Raw genomic sequence first — 14,593 nt, 5'->3', positions numbered from 1 at the left:
TGCAATTGCAGCAAGCCTAGTTCTTCAGTACATGGAACTTCAAGACAAGACAGTAAAAGGGGTGATGATAAGGCAGAGATAAAAGGGAGGATTGTCTTATGTAGGATAAATTGGGTTTAGCTATAAAGATAGCAACAACTTCACCTGTATTATTATTCTGCTACTTTGTTAGTTCATAGATTTCTCATCCAATTTAAAAGGGAAATGTGAAAAGCCCAAAGACTTGAATGAATCCTGCTGTCCCTTAAACCAGAAAATGCTAAATGAAGTAGGAAGCTGATCTTGGAGAGCAATCTGCTTAGATGAGTACAATCTAAAAGTGGAATAATCCCTGAGGTCTCTCATTTTGCTTGCTATAATTTGGGCAGAAAGCAATCACGTGTGAATTTTTCAGAGCTATAATGCGCAAGTGGTTCTGTCCTTCTGCCTGCAGTGGCAGTGAAGGTGGCTGTTCTGCTGTTCAGCAAAAGAGTGGGAGGTACAGAAGCTCTTTCAAAAACTCTACATTGCTGCTGAATATTTCTGAAATTGTTTTAGGATGATGGATAATTCTGAATACTTCCTCACAGCAGCATCTATGAAGAGGTAGAAATTGGAGAAATGTCTTCTGATTGTCCTGAGAGATAAGCTTCTTTTTCCTGTGTGTAAATGCGTATGGTTGGACAAGTCCTCACTAATACCTGAGGAGGATTCATTATAACTGGTTTTAATCCTTCCTGAGGCAGGAGGAAAAAGGTTAATTGCCTGGTGAGAGGCATTTAACTGGACTACAGACTGCTCAGAGCAATGGGGGAGGGAGGAATGGTCAGAATGGTCAGAATGGTCAGAATGAGAAGATGGGCTGATATTTCACAGCTCTATTGTTCTTAGTCTGCTTATTATAGCCACTGATAACAGCAAGGTTGTGCTGAGCAGTTTGTAGAAACAATAGAAGGATGTTTTCCTTTCCCTCTGCTCCATCTCTGCAGCATGTGCAGCTGGGAAAGTCTCAAGTGAGGTGAGGTGGCTTTGGTAAAACTTTGCCAAAGTGTGTGTGTGGAAAACGAAGTGTTTTTAATCAGGGTGTGCCTCCTTGTGATATCACTTCAGTTCTCTCTTTTGAGATGAGGAGAACACCAAAGAGTTGGAAGTAAATCTCCATCTCCTTCAGGGAGACAGTAATGGACAGAATATTTCATTGGCGGTTCCTCTCTATGTCATTATTGAGAAACCTCTTGGGACATTAATATCGGGAAAGAGTGAGATGGTCTCATAACTGCTTTCCAGTCTCAAGAGCACATTAGTTGCTTTTAAGAATGTGCTAGGCATTAAGTAGATATCACCAAGAAATAAGAATACATTAGATTAATTAGGCACTATTCAGCAAACGTAAGGTAGGGAATTGCTCTGAATGTCTCTCTCTCTGACTCTCACTCTGACTCATAGAATACAGTGTATTCTCATGCACTGTACTTTGGTAGGGAGCTGTTTTCCTTTCACACAGGTAGTAGAGCACTGCCACTGCAGTTTTAAAGGAGCAACTGATAGTTGGAAAACTGTAATTAATCTGAAGAATATAGTCAATATCAGCAGGCTGATGCTGTTTTAGAAGTTAAGTGAATAAGTGAATAATGTGAAACTTTCCAGCACGCAAAACTATTGTCTGAAGTTACTTATAAAAGTCTGTCTTAGGTTACATAAAGACAACTTTTTTTTTTTTTTTATTCTTTTCGAGGAAGGAAATATTTTGCCATTATCTTTTGGATTCTGGAGCATAGCAGAACTGCTTAACTCCTGAGAATTTATTTGGATAAGGATTGATAAGCATTTCTTTTCATTCTGTATCCTTCAAATCAGGTTCTTGCCCCCTTTATTTAATTGTAATTTTATTGTTATTGCTGTGTTTGTTGATAGACAACTCTGGTTCTATGAATTTAATAATTGCTGCTGTTACGCTTTCCCTTTCTGTAACATTCTTAGTCCACCGCTGCCAATTTAGTGGACCATCTTAAATCAATGTGGTGAGGCTCAGTCTTACAAAGTAATCATCTTCTCTTAGCTTTTTTAATCCCTTCTTATTATGAGTTCCAGAGGCTGCTAAAGGCTTAGACTGGAGCTGTGCCACAACCAGCACATAATTCTGTTGGGCCAGCAGTGCTCACTGTGTTTACAGTCTAAATAGGTAAAACCAAAAATGAAAAAGAAAACAGATACCCTATCATTACAGAACTTGACCAAGGTCACAGAGCAGAGGCAGAGCTGTTAGTTGAGTGCCCCAATTCCCCAGTGACCAGCGATGCCCCTGCCAAACACGAGTGTGATGGTCACTGCTCTGTTGCTGCTTGGGAGCTTTGATACATGTAGGTGCATACTTGTCTGAGTATCCTCAGGATGTGTAAGACTGAATTTCTCAAGTCCGATGGAGAAGACAACGCATGATTATTTCCCACTAGATCTGGAGGTGTAGCAGAGCAGTCAAGAGTGGAACAGCTGTGACTCCATTGAGAAACAAAGAACTCACAAGAGAGACAACAGGGTGCCTGGGTTTTGCTTACAGATCCTCCAGAGGAGCTATATGGCGAGATGTGTTCTGGTTTAATACAGATATCTGTTTTTGTGGAAGATAGGAAGGAATCTGTAGCCCTTGTGGTAAATGGAAAGACCTGCTCCAACTGAGGGAGAACATCACCAAGGCAGTGTTACTTTTTCTTCCATTTCTGATATAGAGTTTGAGGGTCCCGATGGCATTAGTAACAAGCTGTAAATAAAGACCGTAGCAGAGTTATGCTGCAGTCACGGCCCCTCTTTCCACAGAAACGAACACGCAGTCACAGCCAGCCTTTCTTCTAGCACGCTTTTTTTATGCTGAATTGCGACTTCCCGTTCGGAAGCCAATTTTTACAGAGAGTGTCCAGCAGGAGGAGCTCTTTCTCCATTTCTCTTCTCCGCGCTCAGCCCGCTGTTCCCCGTACCCCGCGTTGCTTTGTGGGCTCTGCGCTTCCCTGGGCGGTGAATCCAGGGGATCCGTCCAGGGTACGAACGAAACACCGATTCTAGGGAATCTCTGCTACTACCGCTACCGGGCGCACAGCCCACGGGCCGCTGCCCCAGCACTGTCAGTCCCGACATGCCCCGCGCGCCGCCGGCCGTCAGGGCTGCGCGCCATCGCAGGGAGCGCAGCCAATGGCGCGCGCGGGCCTCGCCGGGCGACTCCGCCTCAGCGCGGCGGCCGCGGGGGGACTTTGAAAAGTTGCGAGCCGGGGCCCGGCGCTGTCGGACGCCTCGGGCTTGTGGTGTGGTTGCGTGCCGGCGCGGCTCGCTCCGGCAGGGCCGAGCCTCCGGTTGCCGCTGGAGCTCGGGTGTCGGAGGGCGTAAAGCCGCGTTAGGCGCTCCAGATGAGGCGGTAGTTTCAGGCTCTCCTGCGGCACCCGTGTCGTTCGGTGTAAGTCCGTACCGCTCCGTATGGTGGGGTTTCTCCCGGCCCGGGCGCCATCTGCGTGGCCGCCTGTTGCCCTCAAGCGGGGGCTGCGATGCACGGCTGGGTGCGGCCGTCCCTGTAAGGGCTGTTAGCGGGGCTCCCCCGGCGCTCGGCCTTCCGCCTCTGCTCCGAAGGGGGCTGTGGAGGGCGGGCGCCTTGTCTCCATCTCGCGAACGAGCGAAGGTCTGCGAGTCTGCAAAGATGTAGGCGGTGTAGGCTGCTTAGAAAGCTTTTGGTTTCGCGTGAACTTCTGTGTGAACGAGTAGTAGGAATATCGCCTAATAAATATGTGTAGGATGTACTTGAAAGCCTGCTGGCGGAGTTGAGTGCAACCACGTGTGGCTCTGCTAGCAGGATGGTACAACTCTCCCCTCAGAAAATGCACACGGCTGGGGGTCAGGGAGGCTTCACAGAGCAAACACAATCGCATAAGTTAGTCCTTAAGGCTTATCCAAACTAAGCTACTCTTTAAAAAGAAGTCTCAAAACAATAAATAAACCTGAAGTGGCTTGTCTACATCACAATACCTCATTCCAGTGATGCGGGTTGTTTTCTTGGGTTTTTTTTCTTCGCTGTTTTTAATTCAGTAATATTTACATTGTAGTTCCAGAGTTCACAAACTTAGCTTTGACCTCTAGTTTCTTTTATGCCATTGGTTAAGTAGAAGAGCCCCCTTTTAAGCAGTATTTTCTATAAACTTACCTAGAAGGTTATGAAATGGCTCTGAACAGTTTGTCTGTCTTGAATCTTGCATGCTAAAGCGTGTTTCCAAACCTCTGGTTATTCTTTTGCCTCCATCCTGCATCCTTCCCATCCTTTGACATCTCTGTTGCATACCTGGTCACCACAAGTGTGTTGTATTTTAGCAGTTCTAGGTCTAAGTAAATCCTGTCATTATTGTTCAATTTTAGCACCTTGGGAGAATCTTCTTTCCTTCTGGTGCCATTTAGCACAAGGAATTCCTTTTCAACTCATTGCTGAGTGGTTTTGGGCTTGCTTTTTTCTCAGAAATCCGTGTCATACAAGCAAGCACTGTGGTTTCTTTGTTCTTATTGCTGTGATCTCCTAATGATCAAATATTAGGAGATGTAATTAAACAGAACTGTTTTCTCTGTGGTAAGATTATTTTCTTGTGACTTAGGCTTTCTATACATGTATATCTTCTTTCCTACTCTTTAGTGAGGAAAGGGTGTAATTGTTTGCACAGGCGTGTTCCAAGCAGCCTTCAAAAACTGTTTTATTTGCCTTGTAGACCAAGTGAGTATGGCTGCTAAGAAGCTGAGAAGAGCAAAGTTGTCTCAGGAGCTGTGTGAAAGACTAAGCCGCTATCAGATCACTACCTGCCAGGTTAAAGGGTTTCTCTATGGCTTTGGATTATTGAATTTCTATGTTTAATTTACATGAAACTATACCATCTAATAAAATTTCTGGCTCAGTCTGCTTACCTTGTAAAAATGTTGCTTTAAGATGAGGGATAGCTAGGGCATTTAAATGTTGGATATACTTAGTATCTTTCCTTCTGGAAAAAAAAAAAAAAATATTTTAAGAGAGGTGTGTAGCTACTTCCCGTATGAAGTCAGCCTGCATGATCCCTCTGCAAAAACACATGTACATTACATAATCTAGCATCTATGAATGTGTTATGAAGCTATTCTATCAGTTATGGGTTGATTCGTCAATAAACTCAGAAGTTATTGTGTATGTTTCTTTAAAGAGAGGAGAGACTCTGTGCATTTCAACAGCACGTATGGTAGATGCAAGATCTATTCCTAGAATTACAACCTAAAAAGTGCAATGCAATTTGAATGTTTTTTGGGTAGACACCTCTGTGGGGGGAAAAAAGATGATAACTCATTAGAACTTCATCACAGTACTTACATTTTTAGTTTATGCTTTGTCTTTTAAAATATAAATACAATTTCTTCTGTGATAACCTTATGATCTTTGAGGTCCCTTCCAACCCAAACCGTTCTATCACTGTCTTATTGGCATAAGAGAAGGGTAAAAGAGGTATGAGAAAATACTACGTAACGTGGCACAGTTGGTAAATCTGGCCTTTGGAATGTATCCTAGTAATGTATAAATTGTATTAGTTTAGTCCTTAGTCTTGATCTCCCGGTTAAGCTCTCTGAACTGTTTTATCTTCTTTCAGGACTTCTTATGTCTTTCACTCTTGGAGCTAATGAAAGTGACAGGACAGAGTTACAGAAATGTGCAGAAGCTTCTTCGGAAGGTCAGCCTCGCTTGTGCTCCCAAAATGCAGACAGTAAGTATGCTTGTGTTGGTTATATTTTTAACTTTTTGTTTGAGAAAAAGCTAAACAGTTTTGCTTGTGTATTTATCAGAGAGTGGGGTAATCTAGCTTTGTGGTGTCTCAGTTTGATTGTATAATGAGATAATAGTTTTATGTCTAAATTTAGATCCATGAGTGACTTCAGTTTGAGACGGCTGCTTCTATTAGACATTTCAGCTTAAGGAGATTGTTTAGTCTTACAGAATTGGTCCTGAGTCCCATAGGGTAGTTTACCATTCTCTCTTACATTCCAGTGTATAAAAATTGCTTCATTTAAAGGAAGCATTTACTAATGGAAGCATGGAATAAGAATCACTGAATGAAGTCTTAGAGTCTGTGTTATTCAGGAAAATGAGACTGGAAGATTGTTTAATGTAGAAAAGAAAAAAAAATACACACACATATATATTTATATAAATATAGCTTTGCAAATCCTCCTTCATCAGTGTCTGTATTCACTCTTGAGTGCTTCAGAACATAAACTCTTAATGAGGTAAAATGTATTATTTGTTTTGGCATGTTCTGTGTCTTGAAAGCTATATTATTGTATTTGTCTTTAATAGAATAACAGCATGTATGGAAGATTTTGGAGTATTATCTAATGTGCTCACTCATAAAATAAAAATTCAGGCTGTTCTACTCTGCTGGTAGAACTAGCTGAGAATTCTTCGGATGAATGTTGTAGAAAAATTGCTCACTCTTTACTCAACAAGTGCGGACTAAAACATCTATGATTCAGTGGCATGGTGGTTTGTTGATGATTCCTGTGGAGATGCACCACAGTGCACTGTATTTCTAGCCGGCTGATGACATCATTGGGTTAAAACTGATGCTAGTATTTCTCTTGGGGATAGAGAAGCCTCTTGGAATTTTAGGGACTGAAAGCAAGCCTCACAGAATAGGAGTACTTTTGAAACATTGTTACAAAACTTAATGTTTAATGTTGTGGTGAATGAGGCACAAGAAACAAACTTACTCTGTGAATTGTAAATAGGATATAAGTCTAAAGAAGGCTAATGGGATGGGATAGGGAGGAGAGGACACTGTAACTGAAAATTGGAATGGTTAGCTTACTTGCAAGTACTGAATCAATCTAGGCTGATGAAAGCAAATGTGCGAATTTCACAGCCTGAACCACTGATTGAGCACCTGGGGATAGGACCCCGTCAGCCCTGGGAGCACAGGTGAAGGCAATTCAGCTGTGACCAGAAGGGGTGGAACCTGGTTGCACCTCTCTTAGACTCCATTTCAGGGCTGAGTGCCACTGGGGTAAGGATCTCTTTCTGGAGATCTCTCCTCTGTGGAGTCTTTCCTGTGAACCTATATCTTTGGATACAGGTGAGCATTCCTTCTCTGTTTGTTCCTTTTCCCATTTTCATCATGGTAATCTTTCCAGCTGTAACACCATCAAAAAAAGCATCTTATAACCTGTGTTTTTTTATTTTTTATTTTTTTATTTTTTTATTTTTTTTCCCCCCTGTTGTAGGCTTATGAAATGAAAATGAGGAGGGCTGTCAATCCCTCTGTAGCCTTTTTACCCACCTCACTGCATAGTCTGGATAAAGTCTTGCATGGTGGAATACCTTGTGGATCCCTCACAGAGGTAACTTCTTAATGTATTTTAATGCAGTTGCACACCACACCTAAAAATCACAAGTCACTGGTTGGCCTGTCTTGTATCAGACCATTTAAACACACAATGAACAAACAAATTTGCATGAGAAGCACTTTTCGGGGTATTTCTTCTGCAGCCTGTCAAGTAAGTAAGTAAATGGAAACAAATAGGTGATTTGGTGACTCTATTTTCTTATGAAAAAGATGCTAAATTTTCCCAGGAAGACTGGGAGAATTGTTGTTTGGATTTTATGGTGAGAAGGGTACAGTGTGGTTTAGTGGTCAGAACATGAGGTGCTGAGTCAGAAGCCCATCTGTTTAGTACCTTCTTACTGATTTACTAAGTCTTCAGGTGTTGGGAAGGAGAAACAAGCAATTAAAACAAAAATGTGAAGGATACAGGAGTAGAAATTATAGATTTTTATGTGTAAATGTAACTGATTTTCACAATAAATATGTAATGAGTAATTTTTTTGAAAAGATGTTGCAATTAAGGCTTGTATCATATGTGTATCTATTATATAACACTACAAGTAGCATATTTACAGCTATTACTGTCACTGCCTTTGAATGCAGTGCTACTTTTTTTTTTTTTTTGCTTGGCATTGTCCTTTAAGAATAAAGTAGTGTTTCATCATTTAGTACTTGAAAGCTGTATGGCCTTGCTTGTACAGTTTCTATAATCCAGAAATGCAGAATTTACTTAAATGCTTGTGGGGGACATTGAGTTTTATAAAACTGGACCTGGTCTCTGGCTTAGGAAGTTTCTCAGCCACAGATGAAGGTAGAGAAATGTATTTTTTGGAGGAAGTGTCTATGTATGCCCTGTTCTTACTGTGTTTTCTAGCTATTTGTTGTAGGCCTTTGTTAGAGACAGAATCCGGAGCTGGGTGGACATTGTTACTCTGCAGCGTGGTCATACTTGCCTTCTCAGAGTGGAGTTCTGAATAGACATGTCTCCTATGCTCTAAATTCAAATAGATTGAAATACCTTTTCCTTGAACACTTTAATAGTTTCTCTAAAGTGGTTTTCTTTGTCAAATTTCAACTTGGAAATTGCTGTGGCAGAGGAGTAGAAGTGAAAAGATATAAAAAAATATACATTCTTTTTTCCATAATCAGTGTAGATTGCTTTTGATCACGGAGTAAAATTGCCTACAAAATCTAATGATGACTTCAAAAATGCTGAAATTTAAGCAATGCTGCGTTTAAACTATGACAGTTGGTGCCAGAAGTTACAAGGTTTTTTTTGTTTTGTTTTTTTTTAAAAAAAGTATTTTGTTTTTCTCTTAAGTACTAGCTTTGTAAATTGATTTAGGTACATGTTAGGGGTTTCTCTGCAAGTGAGGGAGCAATTCACTGCACAGACTCTGGTTTCTGTCATTTAAAATCTGATTCTGGAGTAAAAGCATTTTTGTGAAAGTCATGAGATCAGAATTAGTTTCAAAGCTGGCAGCACTGCAAGTATTTTTCAACGTGATTGTTAGATGAAATTGCATTAGGAAGCTATCAAATGTCAGTTGGTGCTGCTGTGATGCTTTGCAGTAGCTTGTGAACATTTCACAGGTTGTGTTTTGCTTGGACTCATGATTTTGGAGCTTCTGATTTGCACTTCTATAACTTCCTGGAGGTAGCTGCCCAGCAGATTATCCTCTGGTATTTTTGTTGTTTGGCAGATGTTCCATGTCTGAGAGAAGTTCTCTCCCAAAGTGTGTTGTGTGCAGCACTTAATTCCTGACTGATGTGGCTTAATCTTGCCTTCCTTTTACTTTACCCAGCAGTGAGGGTGGCTGGGAACTTTAAAACTTGGAATTTGAATGGTTGAGCCACAGAGTCGAGTTCTGGTGGTTTCTTCTAAGCCAAACCTACTCACTTTTTGAGTGCCAGAGGGATTTGATTTGCATTTCACTGTCTCGGATCACTTTTTCCCAAACCTCTTGTAGATTTTGAGTTGGAAATTAAATCATAACTGAAATTTTGTGGTTAAGCGTCAGAACTTGTTGCCAACTCCTCTGAGAGAAAATTAATGACTTTATGAATACTGAGGGTTTGATTCCTGGATAGCTGAAGGAGAATTAGCTCCTTGTGACTTTATCCAAGCCCTTCATGAGTGCCAGGGAAAATAATATATAACCTATTGAAAAACAGAGTGTATTTTATTAGACAGAGGTAAATAAGCTGTTGTATGCTTCACATTTCTGCCTGGGTGTATTTTTGGTTTTCAAAATAAATTTAGTGTAGCAAACTGAGCAAGTTTTTTGCAGTCATTCACTTTAAATTAAACCAGAGGCAGCTTAGGTGTGTTTGTGGTGTTTTGTTTTCTTTTTTTTTTAAGAATGATGATTGTATTGATCAAAATGCTTGCTGAATTGATGCTAACCATAATAAAATGTGATATCTGTATGTAATTGTTTATTGTGGATTATTTTAAATCCCACACTAATGCACTTACGAAGAATGATTATAAAAGATGAATCGTTTGGGGAAAATTCTCTATTGCTCCACTGGATTGCTTTCTCATACTACCTATTACTGCTGTGCTCCCTGTCTTCCTTTGATCTGATGCACATATTCTCAGACGTGCTTACAGCATCTCTGCTGCGTTAATGAGCAGTGAAATAAATGTTGATTCCGAGGCACCTCCCGGGCAGGCCTCAAACTACAACCTGTCTGAAGTTTCCTCACAGCTGATATTTTAATATCCAGATATTTTAATTCAGCACCTGGATTGATGCCCTTCTCTCATTCATTTCAAATCTTGTTAACTGGAAGCAGCTGGTGAGACTCCTTGGCTCTTACAGTCTGAGAAATGTGTATGGTTTCTTCAAATCTTATACACATTTTGGGGTCACGTGAAAATGTGGCAAATACTGTGGAGATGGTATCTTGTAATTTAAATCCAGTGGATGGATGACGGATAATTGCTTAAGTACAGCTCATTCCTGGTCTTTAATTCACTGAATGAAGTATGTGTTTCTAAACAAATGCTAATGCTTCTCTTGTGTTGAAGTTTGAAGTGGATTGACTGATATAACTTGGTTTTCAAGCCTTGTTTCAGCTGAAAGCAATGCAAGAGATTTTAATTAAGAACAAAAACTTAGTTCCTATTCAACTGTGCAGGTGCAGTCACTGGGGCTCCTAAAATCTTTCTGATGTGTGGTTCATAGTGCACGTTCAGACTACTTGGAATACAAGCTATTGTCTTTGTGATTTCCAGGTTAATCTTGATTTTAACAGAGGTAATCATAATAGCATGTTGTACTTTGCATCTGTGGATTCAATGGCTTTTGACTGACTTAGAGCTGTAAGGGTAATTTGATGTCAAGTGAATGTCAGCTGTGTATCTTTTAATTGTGCTCTATTATAGAGGATAGCACACAAGAGGAGGTAGAAGGTAACAGGGGATGGCTCTGGGGAAGATCTTGTAAGAAGAGGGGGAGAAGACTTCAAATATGGGAGAGCAAAGTAGGGAAAGAAGGATGGGAAAGTACAAGCAGAATGCTGCATGTGAAGAGTTATTCTTCAATGATGACGATTTTGACTGCAAGGCACAGATCCAAGGCTAACTGCAAGTTGCTCTTTGCGGGCTGCATTTTATCTTTCTTGTGACTGTTGTCTTTGATACCTAGATGAACAGAAGAAGAGGCATTCTTGCTGATAGGCCTTTTTAAAAATTAAAATTAGGGTGAAATGGATGTGACATCTCTTGGTTATGATGTTACCAATCTTTTTTCTTCTAGTTAACAAGCCCACCGGGTTGTGGCAAAACTCAGTTTTGTATTACAATGAGTGTTCTGGCTACGCTGCCTGTAAGCATGGGAGGACTAGATGGGTCTGTTATATACATTGACACAGAGTCTGCATTCAGTGCTGAAAGGTAAGATGCAAAACTGTAAAATACACACTTTGAACTTCTCTAGCACTTTTTATCTTTGAACCTTCATTTATTTTCTGAGCATCTATAAAATAAATACTGTGGCTATTAAGCATTCATCTGATATATGCAGTTACTCTGTAACTTATGAAATTGTTTGAATAGGATGGTTTGCTTACCTTCCTGATTTGCAAGGTGTTCCAGGTTCCCGCTGTGCAACAAGCTGGATAGCACTCTTTCTAATTTAAAAATGGTCTTAGCAGTCCCAAACTGAAACATGTTGCAGTTTAGTTTGTGAAATTAGCAAGATTTTGAAGGGGTAAAGGCCCAGCATTTTGAGCAGCAGTAATTTGTATGTTGTCTGTAATTTATGTATTTTTCTATTGCAAAAAAGCTGTAACGTTGTAGGTGGTGTCTGTTGTTCAGCTTTGTCAGAACATGGGCACTGGAGCAGTAGATGGAATGGCCATAGTGATTCTAGAAATCAGAATTGTTTTCATCAGTTTTGTAGTAGTTCAAGTCACCTCTTCCTACCTAGCTATTAACTGGAAATGCACCATACTTCTGTAGAAAGTCTGAAAATGCTCACTTTTCTAGCTATGCCTGTTGTCTGTGGGTAAAAACACAGGATTCAAACTCCTGTGAACTAAAGCTGAGAGCAGCGATGGATTTTTCTATCCTGTGAATCTCTGCTCTCGTAGCAGGGAATGTGTTCTGTGCAGTTTTTAGTTTCATCGTGACAAGTAGGATTTATCTTTTAAAGATCTTTGCACCTACATGGTACTGTGTAGATAATACTGTGATCACAGCAAAATTTGTGTGTCACTCAAAGGCAATTCGTGTAATATTGTTTTCTTATATGTATGCCTGTTAGAAACTGTAATGAAGTTTCATTTCTTATGGACCACTGAATGACTTTCAAATTGAATGATTGTCACCCAAAAGGTTTACATAATTAACTGTGCAAGCATAAGGAAAAGATTCCGTCCTTGGAAGTTCAGGACAAGTTTATATATATATATATATATATATGTATATATATATTTATATAAGCAATGTATTGAATGAGTTTCAAGTTACACTGAAAGTGCTTGTTCAGAACAGATATATTAACATTCAAGCCTAATTGTTTTAAAACTCAAAAAATTATTAAGAGGTTGATGTTTTTTTTTTTTTTTTTTTTTTTTTTTTCCCTGAAGTGGCTTTTATTGAAAGAGGCTTAAATAAAAAGATGTCTGTAGACATAACTTTCTGGTTATCCGCTAGGTGTCATTCTTCTCAAGCATGTGGGCTGCAGAGTAAGGCAGCTTAAAATACAACTAAGTATTTTTTGTTTCTGTTCTCAAATCTTCATATAGTTGGAAGGGGAAATGTACAGTGCTCTGGATTGTAAAATGTGTCTAAAATCTTGGATTCATCTGTAAGGACCTAGATAAAATTGCCTTGTGTTCACAGGTGTGGGACTTCTACTAACTAATAGGAAATTAGCAGACATGATAAAATGTGTGCTTTTTGGGACTTTGATTTTATGTATACAAGTTGATTGGAAATGTGGACCTCTCATCTCAACTTCTTGTGTAGACTCTGTGCAGGGACTTATTACGTCTTTCCTAAATGTACCCTTGACTTTAGCATCATTTGGAGGAGAATCTAAGTGTTCTGTTTTCCAGTATTTCAGTCTGCTGCTCAAGTAAATTTCCCCTTTGAAAAAGATTTCCCATACTACATGGTATCTACTTATCTTTCAGAGCTTTCGTTTGTTTACTTTGTGAAAGCTTGATGTCTCATTACCTGCACATGATTTTTTTTTTTGTTATGCCTTTTGTATCTTTGATAGGTTGATAGAGATAGCAGGAAACAGATTCCCTACTTATTTTGACTCCGATGAAAAGCTATTTTGCATGACCCGTAGCATTCATCTGTATCGAGAGCTGACCTGTGACAGTGTACTGAAGAGGTATCCTTTTCTAGATCTTCAAGGGAATGGTGGGAATGGATTTTGGCTGGGTTGTCTATGATAATATATCAAAGCTCTATGAAGAGTAATTCATTACTTGGAAGCTTTTATGTTGATAACAGTGTGGTCCCCAAAAAGGAAAATTGCTACTAAAAGACTGGCATTGCTTTTCTCATTTTGTAGTGCTCCACTAATCTGCTTGATGTTTTACAGTTTCTGAGAGAATTTCTATAGAATTTGAACATCGTAAGCTTTTAAAGAGGAATGTTTGCCTGACAGATCTGGTCTTGGTTTGTGGAGATATCGTAGTGTTAAGAGTTATGTTTGCTGTGAAACAGAAAGGAGGTATTGGTCTTTCAGAGTGCTGCTTAGTTTCAGAAAGACCTGGACCACTCCAGCAGTTGAAGGAAGGAATTGCTTAGAAGTCATCATCCTGAAGGCAATGTTGTATTGTTGTCTTGTTAATTTATGTTGGTTTTTGAGCACATACTGTAATGAAAATGAAAGTTGAGCATCAGAATCTTCTTGTGTATTTTGTTAGAGGGAGTATTGTAAGAATAGTTTCTTCTAGTACGACTTTATCACAGAGGAACTATTAGCATATTACATATTAAGTTTGCCTTACCATCTTTGGCATATAGAAGCAGATCTGACTTTCTGCGTATGTAGGCAGCAGTTATTTTGCTGCTACTGTATGCGAAAGGCACTGTCTCAATTCTCACTTAACTTGCTGTCTGTGCCATTCAGAGTTTAGGGAGCAGAGTGTTGCTAAGCAGAGTGTCTTCTGAATTTCTCTTGGAGGGGCTTGCCCTGGGTTATGTGGCTGTTGGAGCCTGAGATTCCTTTCTAGACCTCTTCGATGTTTGCAGATGTTAGTGGGGGCAAGTTATGAGGGAGAAAGAACGGTTGACTTAAGATTATTAAAGCAAACCTTGCTTTTAAAATAATTCCAGGATTATTAAACAGTTATATTGTATAATTAATGTTATTGATGGCTTTATTTTATTTTATTTTATTTTATTTATTTATTTTTTTTTTTTAGAATTAAGTCTTTAGAAGAAGAAATTATTTCAAAGAAGATTAAGCTCATAATAATTGACTCTGTAGCTTCAGTTGTCAGAAAGGAATTTGACACAAAACTCCAAGGCAATCTGGCAGAGAGAAGTAACTTTCTGGCTAGAGGAGCATCACTGTTGAAGTATTTGGCAGAGGAGTTCTCAATACCAGTAAGTTCTTCCTTTTTAAGTTTCTGCTTTATGGTTTCAAATAATAAAATGCAGGAAGAATGGAAATGACAAGATGGTGAAAGATAGGTAAAGCTCCTGCTACAAATCTTCAGGCTGAAAAACAGTACTGGAACAGGAAATAAATTGGTGTTGCCTGTATTGCCTTTTTCTC

General features: G+C 39.6%; 1 protein-coding gene across 10 annotated transcripts in view; it reads left to right on the top strand.

Annotated features, from left to right (window-relative positions):
• The first annotated feature begins 2,988 nt into the window (after window positions 1-2,988).
• Window positions 2,989-14,593, top strand: part of RAD51B (RAD51 paralog B) — a 344,366-nt gene continuing 332,761 nt past the window's right edge. Inside the window, exons 1-7 of one of the 10 annotated variants that reach the window (XM_052695829.1) lie at window positions 2,989-3,012; window positions 4,710-4,804; window positions 5,610-5,723; window positions 7,237-7,353; window positions 11,105-11,241; window positions 13,076-13,195; window positions 14,238-14,421. In XM_052695829.1, the coding sequence (XP_052551789.1) occupies window positions 4,721-4,804; window positions 5,610-5,723; window positions 7,237-7,353; window positions 11,105-11,241; window positions 13,076-13,195; window positions 14,238-14,421 (756 nt within the window). In that variant the 5' untranslated portion in view covers window positions 2,989-3,012; window positions 4,710-4,720. The other 9 variants (XM_052695824.1, XM_052695826.1, XM_052695825.1 and 6 more) reach the window with 9 other exon arrangements.

Source organism: Tympanuchus pallidicinctus, unplaced genomic scaffold, assembly GCF_026119805.1.
Source record: "Tympanuchus pallidicinctus isolate F22 unplaced genomic scaffold, pur_lepc_1.0 scaffold3, whole genome shotgun sequence".
Classification (NCBI taxonomy): Eukaryota; Metazoa; Chordata; class Aves; order Galliformes; family Phasianidae; genus Tympanuchus; species Tympanuchus pallidicinctus.
Note: the sequence above shows the minus strand (reverse complement) of the source record. Positions and strands in the feature narration are given on the sequence as shown.